The sequence below is a fragment of the Ptiloglossa arizonensis genome, chromosome 9, assembly GCF_051014685.1.
Source record: "Ptiloglossa arizonensis isolate GNS036 chromosome 9, iyPtiAriz1_principal, whole genome shotgun sequence".
NCBI lineage: Eukaryota > Metazoa > Arthropoda > Insecta > Hymenoptera > Colletidae > Ptiloglossa > Ptiloglossa arizonensis.
Window position 1 is genome coordinate 22,062,432 of NC_135056.1, and position 14,552 is coordinate 22,076,983.

At 32.1% G+C, this 14,552-nt stretch overlaps 2 protein-coding genes across 4 annotated transcripts; both read right to left on the bottom strand.

Moving 5' to 3' along the window:
- Positions 1-140: 140 nt before the first annotated feature.
- Positions 141-6,179, bottom strand: LOC143150943 (transketolase-like protein 2). 2 transcript variants are annotated; one of them, XM_076319563.1, is made up of 8 exons: positions 5,950-6,179; positions 2,785-2,930; positions 2,506-2,695; positions 2,171-2,405; positions 1,962-2,105; positions 1,719-1,892; positions 1,432-1,647; positions 141-1,351 (listed from the first exon to the last, which is right to left on the bottom strand). In XM_076319563.1, exons 1-8 carry the CDS (start codon positions 6,054-6,056, stop codon positions 680-682), a joined length of 1,884 nt encoding a protein of 627 aa, XP_076175678.1. In that variant the 5' UTR covers positions 6,057-6,179; the 3' UTR covers positions 141-679. The 2 variants fall into 2 exon arrangements, with proteins under 2 accessions (XP_076175678.1, XP_076175679.1); XM_076319564.1 differs by lacking the exon at positions 5,950-6,179 and adding an exon at positions 4,193-4,387.
- Positions 6,180-10,225: 4,046 nt separating this feature from the next.
- On the bottom strand, positions 10,226-13,706 carry LOC143150878 (E3 ubiquitin-protein ligase SIAH1). Of its 2 annotated transcripts, none has more exons than XM_076319426.1 (5): positions 13,049-13,706; positions 11,396-11,747; positions 11,021-11,260; positions 10,755-10,947; positions 10,226-10,691 (listed from the first exon to the last, which is right to left on the bottom strand). In XM_076319426.1, exons 2-5 carry the CDS (start codon positions 11,622-11,624, stop codon positions 10,514-10,516), a joined length of 840 nt encoding a protein of 279 aa, XP_076175541.1. In that variant the 5' UTR covers positions 11,625-11,747; positions 13,049-13,706; the 3' UTR covers positions 10,226-10,513. The 2 variants fall into 2 exon arrangements, with proteins under 2 accessions (XP_076175541.1, XP_076175542.1); XM_076319427.1 differs by lacking the exon at positions 13,049-13,706 and adding an exon at positions 12,401-13,042.
- Between the last annotated feature and the right edge of the window lie 846 nt (positions 13,707-14,552).

Below are 14,552 nucleotides of genomic sequence, written 5' to 3' on the forward strand. Positions count from 1 at the left end.
TTTACTTCCTCTCCGACACATTTAGCGCGCGAAATTTCAATGAATTTTCTTAATTCTTTCATACCGTGCATGTTGGACAAATGTGTATCGATGGTTAATAATATGAAAAGTAAAGTCAAGTTCTTTTACGAATGAAACGATTGCGTTTTCATAAAGTTTTTATTTAAGTTTATTTAATGCGATATTTAACAGCCTAGGATTGTACGCTTAAGGTAGGAGGTATCGATAAAATTCACCCAAACTTTCTTTTTCTGTAAATGCATCTATTTACTCGTAACGCTATAGTTTCACCATAAAAATAATTCAATGATCACCGCTGCACTCTTTTAAAGGCAATAAAGTATTTTTAATCTATAAATATTACGTGTATCAAATTCTCGTATAAAATAATATTTTCATATATAAAACATCAATGTTTTCCTATACAAAATATCTGTATAGATACAAAGAGGATTTTTTTTTCGTATGAGCATCCCAGGTTATACATTAACACAAACCAAATATTCAATCTTTACATGCACATTAAATGCATTAAAACAAGACTAAATGCATTCATTTTTTATAAACCTGCATTCTATAAATACAATGGAACTTTGTATTAATTTTAATATGGCAGTATGCTCTGCGCATTTCTATTTTTAACACGATGGAATCAATAATTTTACAGAATTCTTCAAATTTATAATTTTAAGACTTCTTGGACAGCGGCAACAATTTTATTCGCGCTAATTCCATATTTCTCCAACAATACGGATGGAGGGCCAGAACGTGGCACTTCTGAAACAGCTAGCTTCTTAACTATAATATCTTTTTCCAAAGCAACTGCCGATAAAACTGCATCGCCCAAACCACCTTCTGCGTAATGATCTTCGACCGTAACGATCTTTCCGCCAACTTCTTTGGCGTTCTTTACAATCAATTGAGCATCGAGTGGTTTAATCGTAAATGGATCGATCACTCGAACGTTTATTCCGGCTTTAGACAATTCGTCAGCAGCTTTGAGTGCTTCGTGTAATGTTACGCCAGCTCCAATGAGGAGAACTCGATCCTTCGCGGAAGATTTAACCACCTTACCCTTGCCGACAACAAATGGTTCTTCATTTTTATATAAAATTGCAGTGGCAGGCCGAGAAGTACGTACGAAACAGATGCCCTTCGTATTGGCTGCCAATTCAATGGCGCGTTCTGTTGAAACGGCATCGCAAGGATAAAAAATGGTGGCACCAGGAATTGTACGGAACATAGCTATGTCCTCCAGACCCATTTGCGACGGACCGTCTTCTCCGATAGAAACACCACAATGAGATCCAACAAAGTTAACATTACTTTGTGAAATAGCACCCATACGGATCTGCGAAATTTAAGAATATTTATATTAGTTAATGGTAAAACATTTGAAAGTTTTTTTTTTCTTTCTAAGACAACAAGTACCTGATCAAAAGCACGAGTAAAGAAAGTTGCAAAGGCTGACACAAACGCAATAGTCCTGTCTCTGCAAGCTGCACCAATCGCAACTCCTACAACATTTTGTTCGGCAATAAAACCTTCGATAAACCGAACTGGATCAACAGTCTTGATTTTTTCCGCGTATGTGGAATTTTTTGTATCACCGTCTAGAGCGATAACACGAGGATTACGTTTTGCCAGCTAAAACAAAATATAATGTAAAAAATAAATAGGGAACAAAATAATAACTTTTTAAAAGAAGGTGTACAAACCTTAGCTAAAGCAGTGCCATAAGCCAATCTTGTAGCTACTTGTTCTCCCAATTTGTAACTTGGAGGTGATGATAGTTTAACATTAGTGATGTCAACTACTGGAGCATCATCGACCAGTGGTTTCTGAGGATGTAACCCAAGAGGGCCAGAATTTTTCATCATTCCAGTTAAATGCTGTAATTAAATGATTCATTAATTTCTAGAACATATATACTTTTATGATATATAAATTCCAGTTCTTACTTGAATCACTTCATTTGCTTTATTGCCAAGAGGTTTCCCGTGCCAGTTTTCTAGATCTTCGATATTGGGGAAGTTTTTACCTTTAAATGTCTTTGCTAGAATAGCAGTTGGACGTCCTTTCGTATTTTGTGCTTCGTGGAAGGCCTATAAAGTATTATATTACGTTTTCTGTGTACCCAATTAAACTTCTTGTATTCGAGCAAGCATACCTTTGCCAATTCTTCAACATCGTGACCATCGACGACCAAAGCATTGAAGCCAAAAGCTTCTAGTCTTTTACGATAAACTTCCATGTTATGTTGAAGAGACGTTGCTTCGCTTTGACCTAAACGATTTATGTCGAAAATCGCACAAAGATTGTCCAACTTATAGAAAGATGAAAAATGAAGTGCTTCCCATATTGAACCTTCTGCTGATTCTCCATCACCAATTAGACAGTACACACTGTAAATATATTACTATTATTTTATTAATATCCTTTAGAAATAGGAGTAACCTATTTCTAAATTTAAAATTACATTACTGCATTTGAATATTAGCATACCGATAATTAGCCTTATCAAAATTTTTTCCTACATAGGCCATTCCTGCTGCAACCGAGAGACCTTGTCCCAGAGAACCAGTTCCTACATCGACAAAATTAAGTCGTGGTGTAGGATGTCCTTCCAAATCACTATCAATTTTTCTCAAATTTAACAATTCACTTGTTGGGAAAAGACCTGCCTCAGCCCACGCTGCAAGTATATAAATAATAAATACCACATTTGATTTGATGATATATCGCGACAAAATCAATTAATATTTATGCGCGTAAAAAATTTACCTGCATACAGAATAGGAGCTGCATGACCTTTGCTCAGGACAAATCTATCGCTGCTCGGATCGCGCGGTGCCGATACTTTGTACCGCATGGTATGAAAAAATAAAACCGACATAATATCTGCCATTGAAGAACATGATGTTGGATGACTGAAAAAAAAATTTATATTAAATTCAAAATTGAAAAAAAGATTATTCATGTAATTTTCTAATATTAAAAATAGTATTAAAATATAAAAGATATCACAATCGATCCGTAATCGCAATGAACTATTATCTAAGAGTTCAAAGGTCAGTTGTCTCGATCGTAAATACGATCGTTAAACATCGGAACCCGAAAATACCAAAAATCCTTATTACATAATGTAATATATATTCAATAAAACGACATAATAACATTTTTCGTAGAAAAAAATTTTTTTAAATTTTTGTTTTATACATTAAGATGAATTTACTAAGGGGGTTATTTGAATTAGCAACGACTAAATAAGATATTAAATATGAAATAACGACAAAGTAAAATGAGAATTTGAAATTGGTGTTGATCTGAATGTACTGAAATATTATGTATGCTAGTTCGTTCTAAGGTCGTAATTTCAAATTTAATAAAGCTACAGAAGATATATACATTTTTTTCCGCATTCTTCCATTTGTGTCCGCTTGTTGTGTTCGTCACACTTTACGAAATAATTACGACTAAACCAAAGAAAATATCTGCCGGCGGTGTGAATCATCACACACGGCCGTAAATTTGAAAATTATCAAATGTAACTTCGATCAATGTCAACTTACATTTGTCGAACAACGGAGGATACCAATTTTCGTAAACGTTTCAACGGATTGTGATCAGTCACCAAACAATTTTGCTATCTTCGTCAATGTATTACAGTAACTAAGATATTGATGCAACGGAATCCGACCAAAATATTTATTATTAAAATAATAATAAAGCGTCATAATATATATTAATACCAACAATTAAATTACTATCGTCGAATTTTTATTGCAATGAAACATTGTTTTCCATTAAATTCTGCGAAAACGGGTATAAGTATTACGAGAAAGTGTATACCTGTTTTTTCCATATTTTATCATTTGCATCTTTTTTTTACGTTCATCATATTTTACTACACGATTACGTCTCGTTTAAGCAAAGCATCTACTGACATAAATTATTACAATCATTCATAAAGTTGAAAGTAATTAAAAACAATTACGATAAATCAATTATTACGAGTTGTTCTAAACATTTAGAATGTGCCACATATAACCTTCAACGTATCAATATAAATATAAATTCAATACTGGCAGACGATAATATAATTCTCGAATAAAAAAAATTTTTAAGTATTCAAATTCTATCTAAAAGAAGGCGTTAAATATTTTTCGAAAAATATTTCGTTCCATCGTACCCGCTTTTCGATGCCTCGGTCGCTTGAATGCTATCAATACGGAGTTTGTTCGCAAGGTCTTGAAGTTTTTCCATGTTCGTTTCGCACACCATCGTGAATTAAAGGAAGAACCTCTCTCAAAATCGTCACCGTACAAGCGTTCAATAACAACTGAAGGGAGAGAGCCTTTCGCAAGTAACTGCGCGGCGGAACCCTCCCTACTTTCTTCCCGACTGATTATAGGAGATTTCAAAATCAATGCGTTTACGTTTCACGAGGGGGGATCCTTTTGGAATTCTTTACTCTGCTACATTAAGCTACGTTTCCACGTGTGCAACAAGTGACGCATACATTCGAAGCAGTTAAAAAGATTCATTTCTAAAAGTCATCTCGCACAAAAGAGATGTTAGAAGCGGTTCTCTGCACCATGCATCGTACAATGGAAATGTCGCTTAAGCGTTACTTGCCATATTATACATAGTGTTCTAAAATATACGATATTATCTGGGAAAGAATATCGTTCTTTTATACTAGCTTTTGTGTTTTAGAAAATCATTTTAACAAAAATTTGCTGTTGTGGATTCCAGTTAAATTCTATGGAACATTTCTCAATTACCTCGATGATAGTTGTTTTCTACTTATCACTTTACAGTTTTTTTTTCATAAAGTTATCTTTCACAAAAATTCCACATAACGGAACTGTTTAGTCGTTATCACATTTAGTTATCTCGAAGATTAATGGGGAAAAAAAACGTTAGCTTTATAACAAAAGTATTTGTAGAACTTGTTTGTTGCCGAAAAATGTATTAATCGTACGATGTTAATTTACCGTCCAGTAAATATACAGATTTCTTCATCGTTTTTAACGCTAAAAAAACCTTAAATGACATTCCTAGCGAAAATGTCAACGTTCGGCACATAACTGTTCGATTTTATCGTACGGATGTTACGTAACAATTCTATAGTATATACCATTCTCGTATCATGCACGTGTCGCAAATGCCGTTGCTATGTGCAAAACCGTACGTAAGAAAAGTATAGAAGGCTTTCTGGAATTTGTCTTAACAAGTCTTTCGTTAGAAATTTTGAACTTGTCATTCCATAATGTTAATCGCGTTTATAGTTCATTACTATATCGTTATTCTTAACGTTACTGCGATCGACACTACGTTCGAAAATACGCTAAAGCGAAATGCATTTCGAGATCTATTCCTTTCAATCGATACCCGACGAAAAACTCATTGCATTTGTAGACAGAAAACTTTACTTAAAATTAGATTGCATTTATTCATCTACAACTTTCTAAAATATACCAATTATAAATGTTTGTATACGTACACGATGGAAATAAAAATTCATGAAAATATTTAAGTACATTAACGTTATTCCGGATTCTAATAAATGCACAAGCATGATATGCAATTATAAGTTACCTTGAACTGCGTATCGTGATGCAACATGTTAAACAAGTGGTGTGACACTAAATGTTCTAACAAATCACAAGAGTGAATTATCTGAAATCGAATCAATGCCAACTATCGCGGCAAACAACTTATCACACGGAGAAATAAAGCAAACACACTTTCTTTTATATTACTTTCATTGAGATAATTTTTACGCGCGATTATCCAAATACTGGATTTTTGTCCATAAACTATGATTCGAAACCGCGCGGTTGAAAACAGTTTATACTATTACATGTTTATTTAGGGAAAGATATTAAATATATGATCAATTTATTAAATCATTATAATAAAACATACAATTACTGTACGTACCCGGATTTGCTGGCTTGCGTGGCATCAATCGAATGAATTCTCAGCTTCGTTGCAATATCTTTCAGTTCCTGAATGGTTTTTAATTCCGGCTTGTGATAGTTTGCCATTTTTTTGCGCACAACGACTTTTTTAAACTTCTTAGTACTTTTTCAGAAAAATACCGACCACGGCTCGTGCTTCCAAGCAACAAGTAGAGTTCCCGCAAGCACGATGTAGGTCGAGTATAGAGAAGTATCTAACGAACTCAAGTGATTTGTTTTTATAATACTACTCAATTGTCCCTAGGTGTCTCTACTTCTGCATGCATGAGGTAAAACTATGTATATATTATACAATGATTCATGAAATTTGCCATTAGAAAGGAACACGACACGCCAAACGCTAGAGGGCATTATAATAGATCATCAATCCAATCAACAGATTATTATTTACTAAATCCATATGCATTTTAATATATTTGTATTTACAATGTAATGAAATATACAAAGTATTGATTACATACATCAGAATTTATGCTCGAAACGAAACGTTTATGATAATTAATAGTTTAATCAACTATACTATTCAATTATGTATTTTAAATACCACGAAGTAAATATCAGAACATTGACATTTTTATGACTTGTGCATTCTGACACGTTTACATTTCATATTGAGAAATTCATTTTCAAAACGAATAATCATTAATTTTTGGACTGATAATCCATTTACAAGTAATTTTTATCTGTATATACTATTTCTTATTGTCATAAAATTACATTTGTTATCTTCCTAATTATACATGTATGATATTCCTATATGCATATTAAGAGAATAAACACATATTTATCCATCCTTATTCGACATTTGATTATTATTACCTTTGAAATTTATTTATCACTTTAGAAGATAAGCAATGTTCCTACAAATAAAGCTAAATTTTGGTCAGCATTGGTGAGTTCTCCCAAATATTGAAATGCACTCGTTTTCTTATGTTTATTTATTTATTAAATGCATAACTGTATTTAAACGTTAAATAACATTGTTTCTTCTCTGTTACGAATGTTTCTTTTACTCCTTAGCTAGGTATTTCATCGAACAAAGAGGATTTATAACAACATATTTCATTTATCTGCTTACTGTTTTTACCTTCTCATTGTCCCTTGTATTTATACGACTCTCAGTTACAATAAGCTCACACATTAGCTTGAATATGATTAATTATTAAGACTAATAAGATCAACTTCACGGTTCGGATACCGGCTTTTTTTTTTTTTTGACTCATTTTGTTCAACAATATAATTGCTTGACAGAAATAAACGTGGAGATCGTTGGAACTTTAATTTCATTTATCTCTATCCGGGTCTTCGCTCGTAGCAATCTTCTCAAGGTGAGACCTGGTGATCGGTATTACTCGCGGCGAAGAATTATTGTTCGCTTATTGTTCGTTGAAAACAACTGTTCAAAAGCTGACTATCAAAACGATGATGAAAAGTGAGAGCTAATCATTCAAATATCGTTTTGAATACAATATCAGGTGTTGGAAAAAATTGCTCCAAAAAATATTATTTTAATAACAAATTTATTTGACGCTTAGGAACAGGATTCATGGTGTTACGTTTAATACGGTTGATATCGACGTATTCGTGTATAATTTCATACCTAACCGATAATAAATTATCAAACTAAAATTATACATAAATATCAGCGTAAGAGTTATAACAAACATTCGTAGTTCATCAAACTCTATAAAGTAGATACAACCGAATTACAAGTTGTGATGTAACATACGTGTCTGTATAGTTAAACCCTTACCACTAAATTACTTTCCCTCAAAGATTTAAGTTGTTCGTTTCATATAGTAACTCTTAACTCATTTGAGTGGAAGAATTACCAAATTTTTATAAGAACACGTAAAACTTAATATGTCTCTAGAGATTAAACTTTTAAAAATATCGCTTTATTGTTATTTTCAAAATTATTAAAAAAATTATGCAGTAAGGGATTAAGTTAAGCGCTATTAATAATCGCATCGATTAAAAATATCTGCGTACCGTTATTATTGATCTGTAAGAATAAATTACTGTAATAAAAGATTAAACATTACATCGTGATTAATTCTAGATTTACATCTTATTGTATTATATGTACATACATCTTAGCGGTATAGTATCCTTGTAATGAAATTCGCGCCTTAATGCTCGGTACGATCTTTATTAACGACAGTTTAACAATATTATGTTTAAATGTCGTGTATTTCATCTTTTAATAACGTTTCGTCGGACAGTCTTGTCCTATTCATATGATAAAGCTTTATTTTATGTAATGGCCATTAAACCGATGCTTTTAATAATGTCTAAGTGTGCGAATTTTGCGGTTCCATTAGTGCATTATAAGCATAAGACGAGAAGATATTCCTATATAGTCTGTTCGAATAACAATTAACGTGAAAATTAGACTTGAATGTTTTTTCCAGTAACCGCCAAAACTGCTTAAACTTGAAATCTATTGAAATTAAATGTTTCATTTAATACACTTATGTAAACGTAACTATAGTTATATAAGCCTTACACGCATATATATACATATATATAAATACACTTTTATATATTTATATATCATATATGCTTATATATTTATATATACTTATACATATGCATAACATGCGATTGGTTCCCATATTCCTTTGAACTTCATATATATGCATGTCGGCATGTTAATTTACATTATCAATTAATAGCTTTATCACATATAAAGTTTGTTCTATTTACAGTAACTTTTCGTCTACCTCTGGAATGTTCCAATATTTTATATGCGATTCACAATGACGTAAGAGTCACAATTCGATGAAAAACATTTCGATCGCACTTTCGGTTCTTTCATTACGTTACATCGTTCTCATGATAAAATTGAATTTATCAAAAACCTTTGAACGATCATTCTCCTCCGCACTTTGGTTAGGTCTTTTAGAATTTCAAATTACATTAAGGTCAAGCTCATATAGTTTCAACTCTATTCAAACGTATCGCCATTAGAGTATCTGTCATATCATTGCAGTAAATTAAGTTTTAGCGTAAACATTTGTGATCTCTTACGCCTGTACCTTGTTACACATTTCTTCCAAATCAACTACTAAAGATAAATTATATTAAATTATACTCTTTGATGTAAGTTTTAATAGATGGTACTGAAAAGTTTTATAAGAACGAGAACTTATAGATTATGTACAATGACACTGATTATTTATAAAATTACTATGCAACAATTTAATGGTTCTATATTCTTGAAATTGTAACACTTCTCCTTACATTACATTCGTCTATTTCAGAATTAATAAAAAAAAAAAGATGAGACAGCGCAATATTATTTCTATCATTTTGCACCTGCTTATCGTATACCAACTACTTTCGTGTTCCCGTGTATATTGCTGATAAATGTACTTCAATATTTCGTCTCTATAAAACAGAAATTTGCAGAACAGTGTTATCGATCATTGTAATACTCGCTACAAGTAATGAATCCATATCACGCATTAAGCAATAATATTTTTAATGACGTAATCGTAAACTTTTCCTTCAATATTTTTAAGCACATTGCAGTAATTATAAACCTTTGACATTGTGTTTATAAACTTACTACTAGCTTTTGATATGATATGCTTTCTTATTCAATTTGAGACTTTGGCTTCATAATGAAATTTTTGAAAAATTGTGCAAATTATTTTGTAGTGATATACAGAAGGTACAAAATATACAATTTGCAATAGCATCAAGTACGGAGAAACTCAGTTACAATTTAATGTGGCATGAAACTAATCTAATGTGCCACTAAATTTGTAACAAAAAATTAATTTATTATAAAAGAAAATTCATTTTAAAATTATAAGTATAAACAAAAATAAGTGATGATAATAAATATGCGAGCGTATGAAGTTCCTAAATGAAAATAAATAATGACAGGTGTGTGCTTAACGCGTTCAATTCAATTATTATACAGTAAACAAGTTACGTGTATAGAGACTTCTTCAGGTATGTGCTTCAAGTTTCTGTTTGCATTGTTATATTGTATAAAAACGAATTGTAATGGATGTTTCAACAAAAACCATAGCTTTTGTTATAAAATATAGCATTACTTCTATAAAAGTGCAATATATTAAAAAACATCAAAATTTGTAAGAAATTGTTTAAAAACCGGTTTAGTAAGAAATGACTAAGAGAATGTGATGTCGGTGTGCAATAGGTGTCAGGTACTTTTTGGAATCGATGCTTTACCCAGTGCCAAAGCTTTAAAGTCAACATAAGTATACAGAAAGGTTGTTTATTGTATTCATGTTGTAGTGTTAATATCACATACAAGTACACTTTAAAGCTTCTAAAGAGAGGTCCTGTAACTGAGCGTTTGATTACTGTGCTTCATCAACACATTCCAAACATTTCCTAACATCCATATTGCTAATATTTATCTGTGGTAACGTAAAAAAATGCTATATGTACATAATGGGCAATCCTCAATATGAAGATGAAATTACGATTCAAAGACTGCTCGATACGTTTAAAAGATTTCACACTGCTTTTTCCAGCTTTCCTCATGCCATGGAAATTGTAACATTTATTCCTAGATTTCCATTATCGGCAAATAACTGCGCAATAGAGGTGTCAAATACAAGGCAGTCTGAATTTAAGATTGCAGATGAAACACCTTCATGAATGGAACGTGGCATAGCTTCCCATGTCAGACGCCTTTTATGTCCGTTTAATTCTAGTCTGTTCAACATTAAAATTGACGTTAAATCATAAGTCCAATATCTTAAAATGATACATATTTACCTGTAAGCAAAATTTTCTGCCTGCTTCCTTGAGCCAATCAGTTGAACAATTGCAAAAAATTGTTGATGTCCGTCATATTTTTCTTGCTTTTCAAGCACTAGCATAAAATGATGACCAAAACAGGACTGCATCATTACCCAGTCCACCGCACCAGGAAGATTAATATCTGTTGCTAAAAAAACAATGTCTTCCCCTATAAAAAAAATACTATCACTATTTTTTTAATTACAAGATATATAATTGTCCATCTTATTTGATTTAACTACCTTGAAGAGTCGTAATACTTTTGTGACTCATAACAAGATGTGGCATTACTTGTTCGAGAGATCCTTGCCATTTGCAAGAAGCACCTGGACAAGGACAACTGTATGGACGGAATTCACACGCATCTTCGTGATCTGCCTTTTCAGTATGCACTAAAGAGACTGTGCATCCACTTGTTGAATACTTGCAAGGAAACATTACATTACCTGCCACTTTTTCCATAGCCAGGTTGCGGATATTACCTACATTGGAAACAGAGAAATGCGTTTAAAAAAAAATGTTTATATCTATGAAGCCATTATCAACTTTTGGTTTTATATGGACTTTTATATTTTACATTATAAGATATTTATTATATTATATTTTTATCTACGTACCTAATGGACCTCTACAGGTAGGACAGCAATTAAGCTTTGGTCGGCAAGTGCTACAAACAAGGTGCCCACTTTGACACTGTAGGATTGGTGGAAGAACGTAATCGAAGCAAACCGGACATTCGAATAGGCTTGCTAAGTCAGTTGAGCTGCTCAGAGACGATACTGTGGATGCAGAAGAGCTTGCAACACTCCTCCCTCTCTTTCCTGTACTAATACTTAATTGGGACATCTTTTCCTTCTATTCTATGTACCAAACAAGAACACTTTGCCGTTGCGTCAACAAGGAAGTCCGTTTATATTCAAAATGTTTAATAAATGCGATGCATTCTGGAATGAATCATCCACCTCATATCTGTAAATTATTGTAAATTTCATGATCTCATAACATTTTATATATATAAACTTTAATATTTTTGGAGTTTAATATTTAAAGGATTCATTATATTTTATAACTATACCTTTATAATGTACAAGAATTATTTTATAATGCTGAAAAGTCTATTTATAATATACATTTAACCATCTTATTGTAAATATATTGCGGAATTTTTATCGATCAATGGTAAAATTAAATATAATTTAATCTGATGTCTTAGTTTATACATGTTAAATAATTAATTCTTTGAAAAATCTACTCTCAATAATTTTGTACATATTTTTTAAGAATTTGAAAATGTATTATCAGTGCTAGACTAAATATCTTTCTTAAATTTTATGGATTAACAAAATAGAAGAAAAACACGACTGTGAGAAGGTAACTGTTAATCTTTTTTAACCATTAAGAACATGCTACAACATGTTATATATGTTTTTTTCATTTTGACATTGAAATGATGCAATACAAAGTTTAGTCAATGTTGTACTTCGTTCTTAGTTGGTTTTTTGTTAATGCTCAATTAATGGTGACTTGCAGTCAATAAGTGACATAGTGTAACTATAATATATATTTAGAATTTACATGTATACACAATAATGTTGTAGAATAAATACACACTTCAGACATACCCACACTTTTTTTACAGTCAATTTCCACTTATCTAAATAATTTAGATTATTTATGCAAAAATCGGACTGTTACCCTATATAATAAAATACATATTTCACATACATATTATTTAAAGCAAGTAATTAAATAAATATAAAGATTGAATAAACTAAACATTGAATGCTCCCACTGTTATACAAGAATGTACACTTCATTGAAAGCCTAAATATCTTTCGTTTAATTCTTAACAGTTTCATAAAAAAAATCTTGTTTATAATTTTGTATAAATAAAATGGCACGAGTAACGGAAATTACGTTGTATCGATCACACGACCATTTATCGCGTATGCGTCAATTATCATCGTCTTGTTCGATGAATTTTCACAAAGAGGCTTAAGAAATTTTTTTAGAGAAACTCAATAAATTTTTACACGGTATTGTACTGCCGGATTGTTTATCTCGGAAAAATAGCAATTGAAGAAAAAATCTTGCGGAATAGTGTTGTGAAGCGAGTCACAAGTCACGAGTCGCGACGAATCAGCGACCACAAATAAACAATGCGCGAGAAACAAGAGAACGGATGATTCTCGTGAAAGATTACGTGTAGCAAAAACGAGAAGAACGAACAAATTTGTATCTTCGTAAAAGATGTACATTTATAAACTTACCGGAATTTGGATTGACAAATGTATTAGTACGTCACTCGATGCATACACTGATTTTCGCGCGATTGAGATCGGAAAATAGTGAGTCAAGAGTGTGAGAGAGGGAGAGAGAAGGCACTTGAGAACGATGACAACGAAGATACTAAACGAGACTGAAAACGTCGTGTATAACGACAAAGGGTGTCACGACAATAGACAAATGTTGTAACGGGAACAACAACAGGAGATTTCATGCGACTTGGTTTCGGAAATGTTGCACGAAATGTTTCCGATACTTCTCGGTACATCGATGATGAATAAACGCGAACGCGATGAAAATCGACTATGGAAGAGGCTACATTGCGAATTCTCTTAGCCAAAGAGGCAACATTAATCGCGACATAACTTTTATTAATTTTCGCTGAGACATAGCAGCAGGTCGCTCCTTTTCGAACTTCCGACACTACAAACTTGGTTCCGTACAATACGACGCACACTAAGATGATGGACACTGCAGCTGTCCGTCCGTCCGTTCGTTTACACCCATGCAACTGCCATTAACGAACCTTAGGCCGCGTCTTAATGAATCTGTACACCGCTTGCATTAACGTTCTCAAACGATTACAGTTACGTGGTCGATATTATTACGTTTTATTAGATATTTTTGTACCTTTATATTTAAAGTGTATAATGAATGTTCTAATGAATTATGCAGATCAGTTGTACACAAATATAAAAGCATTATAGTACGATCCATGAAAATATGAAGTTGGATGTAAACAGAACATGTCATGTGACCAAAATTTCATTGGTCCGTTATGTCGACCGCTACTCTAGTCAGGGATGTGTCGTAGACTCGATAGACTGTAGATCCATGCAACGTACGATTGAAATGGCAAAAGGTCAAAATAAAATTATACTTTAACTACAGCCATATCATTGTAAACTAAATCCAATTGAACTAATCTGTAAACAAATTGAAATAAGTTTAACAACATGAAAGATTTATGCTCGAAGGAAGTAAATTTAGTAACTATATAAAAGTGGAGTAATTGTATCTAGAACAAAAGACTGACACGAAGATTTGAAAAGTGGATAATATTATTGGTAACTTCGAACATAATATTATTAATGTAAACAGAAACAGCGTATCGGATTAACTATAAATTTCCTATTTTAAGAATATTTTGTACTATTTTTTTTCCTGCTATCGGGTTTTTAAATATATTTTTATACTTATTACTTCATTTAATATCGTTATATACTTTCTCTCATTGTGATAGCGCACGTTGAATTATAAAATAGTTTAGTGCTATTTATATACATAATGATCAGTTACATAAATTCTATTGTATTTGTATGTATCGGGGAATAATTTTTTGGCAATACAGCCCTGCCGCAGTCATGTGGTTTTTTTAGACCCACTCATAGATCGTGATTTACCAAAGAATTCGATTAAATTAAAAAAATTTTATATTAACTTTCAGGTGTAAATAAGATATAGTTGGAACATTTAAAAAACTCATTT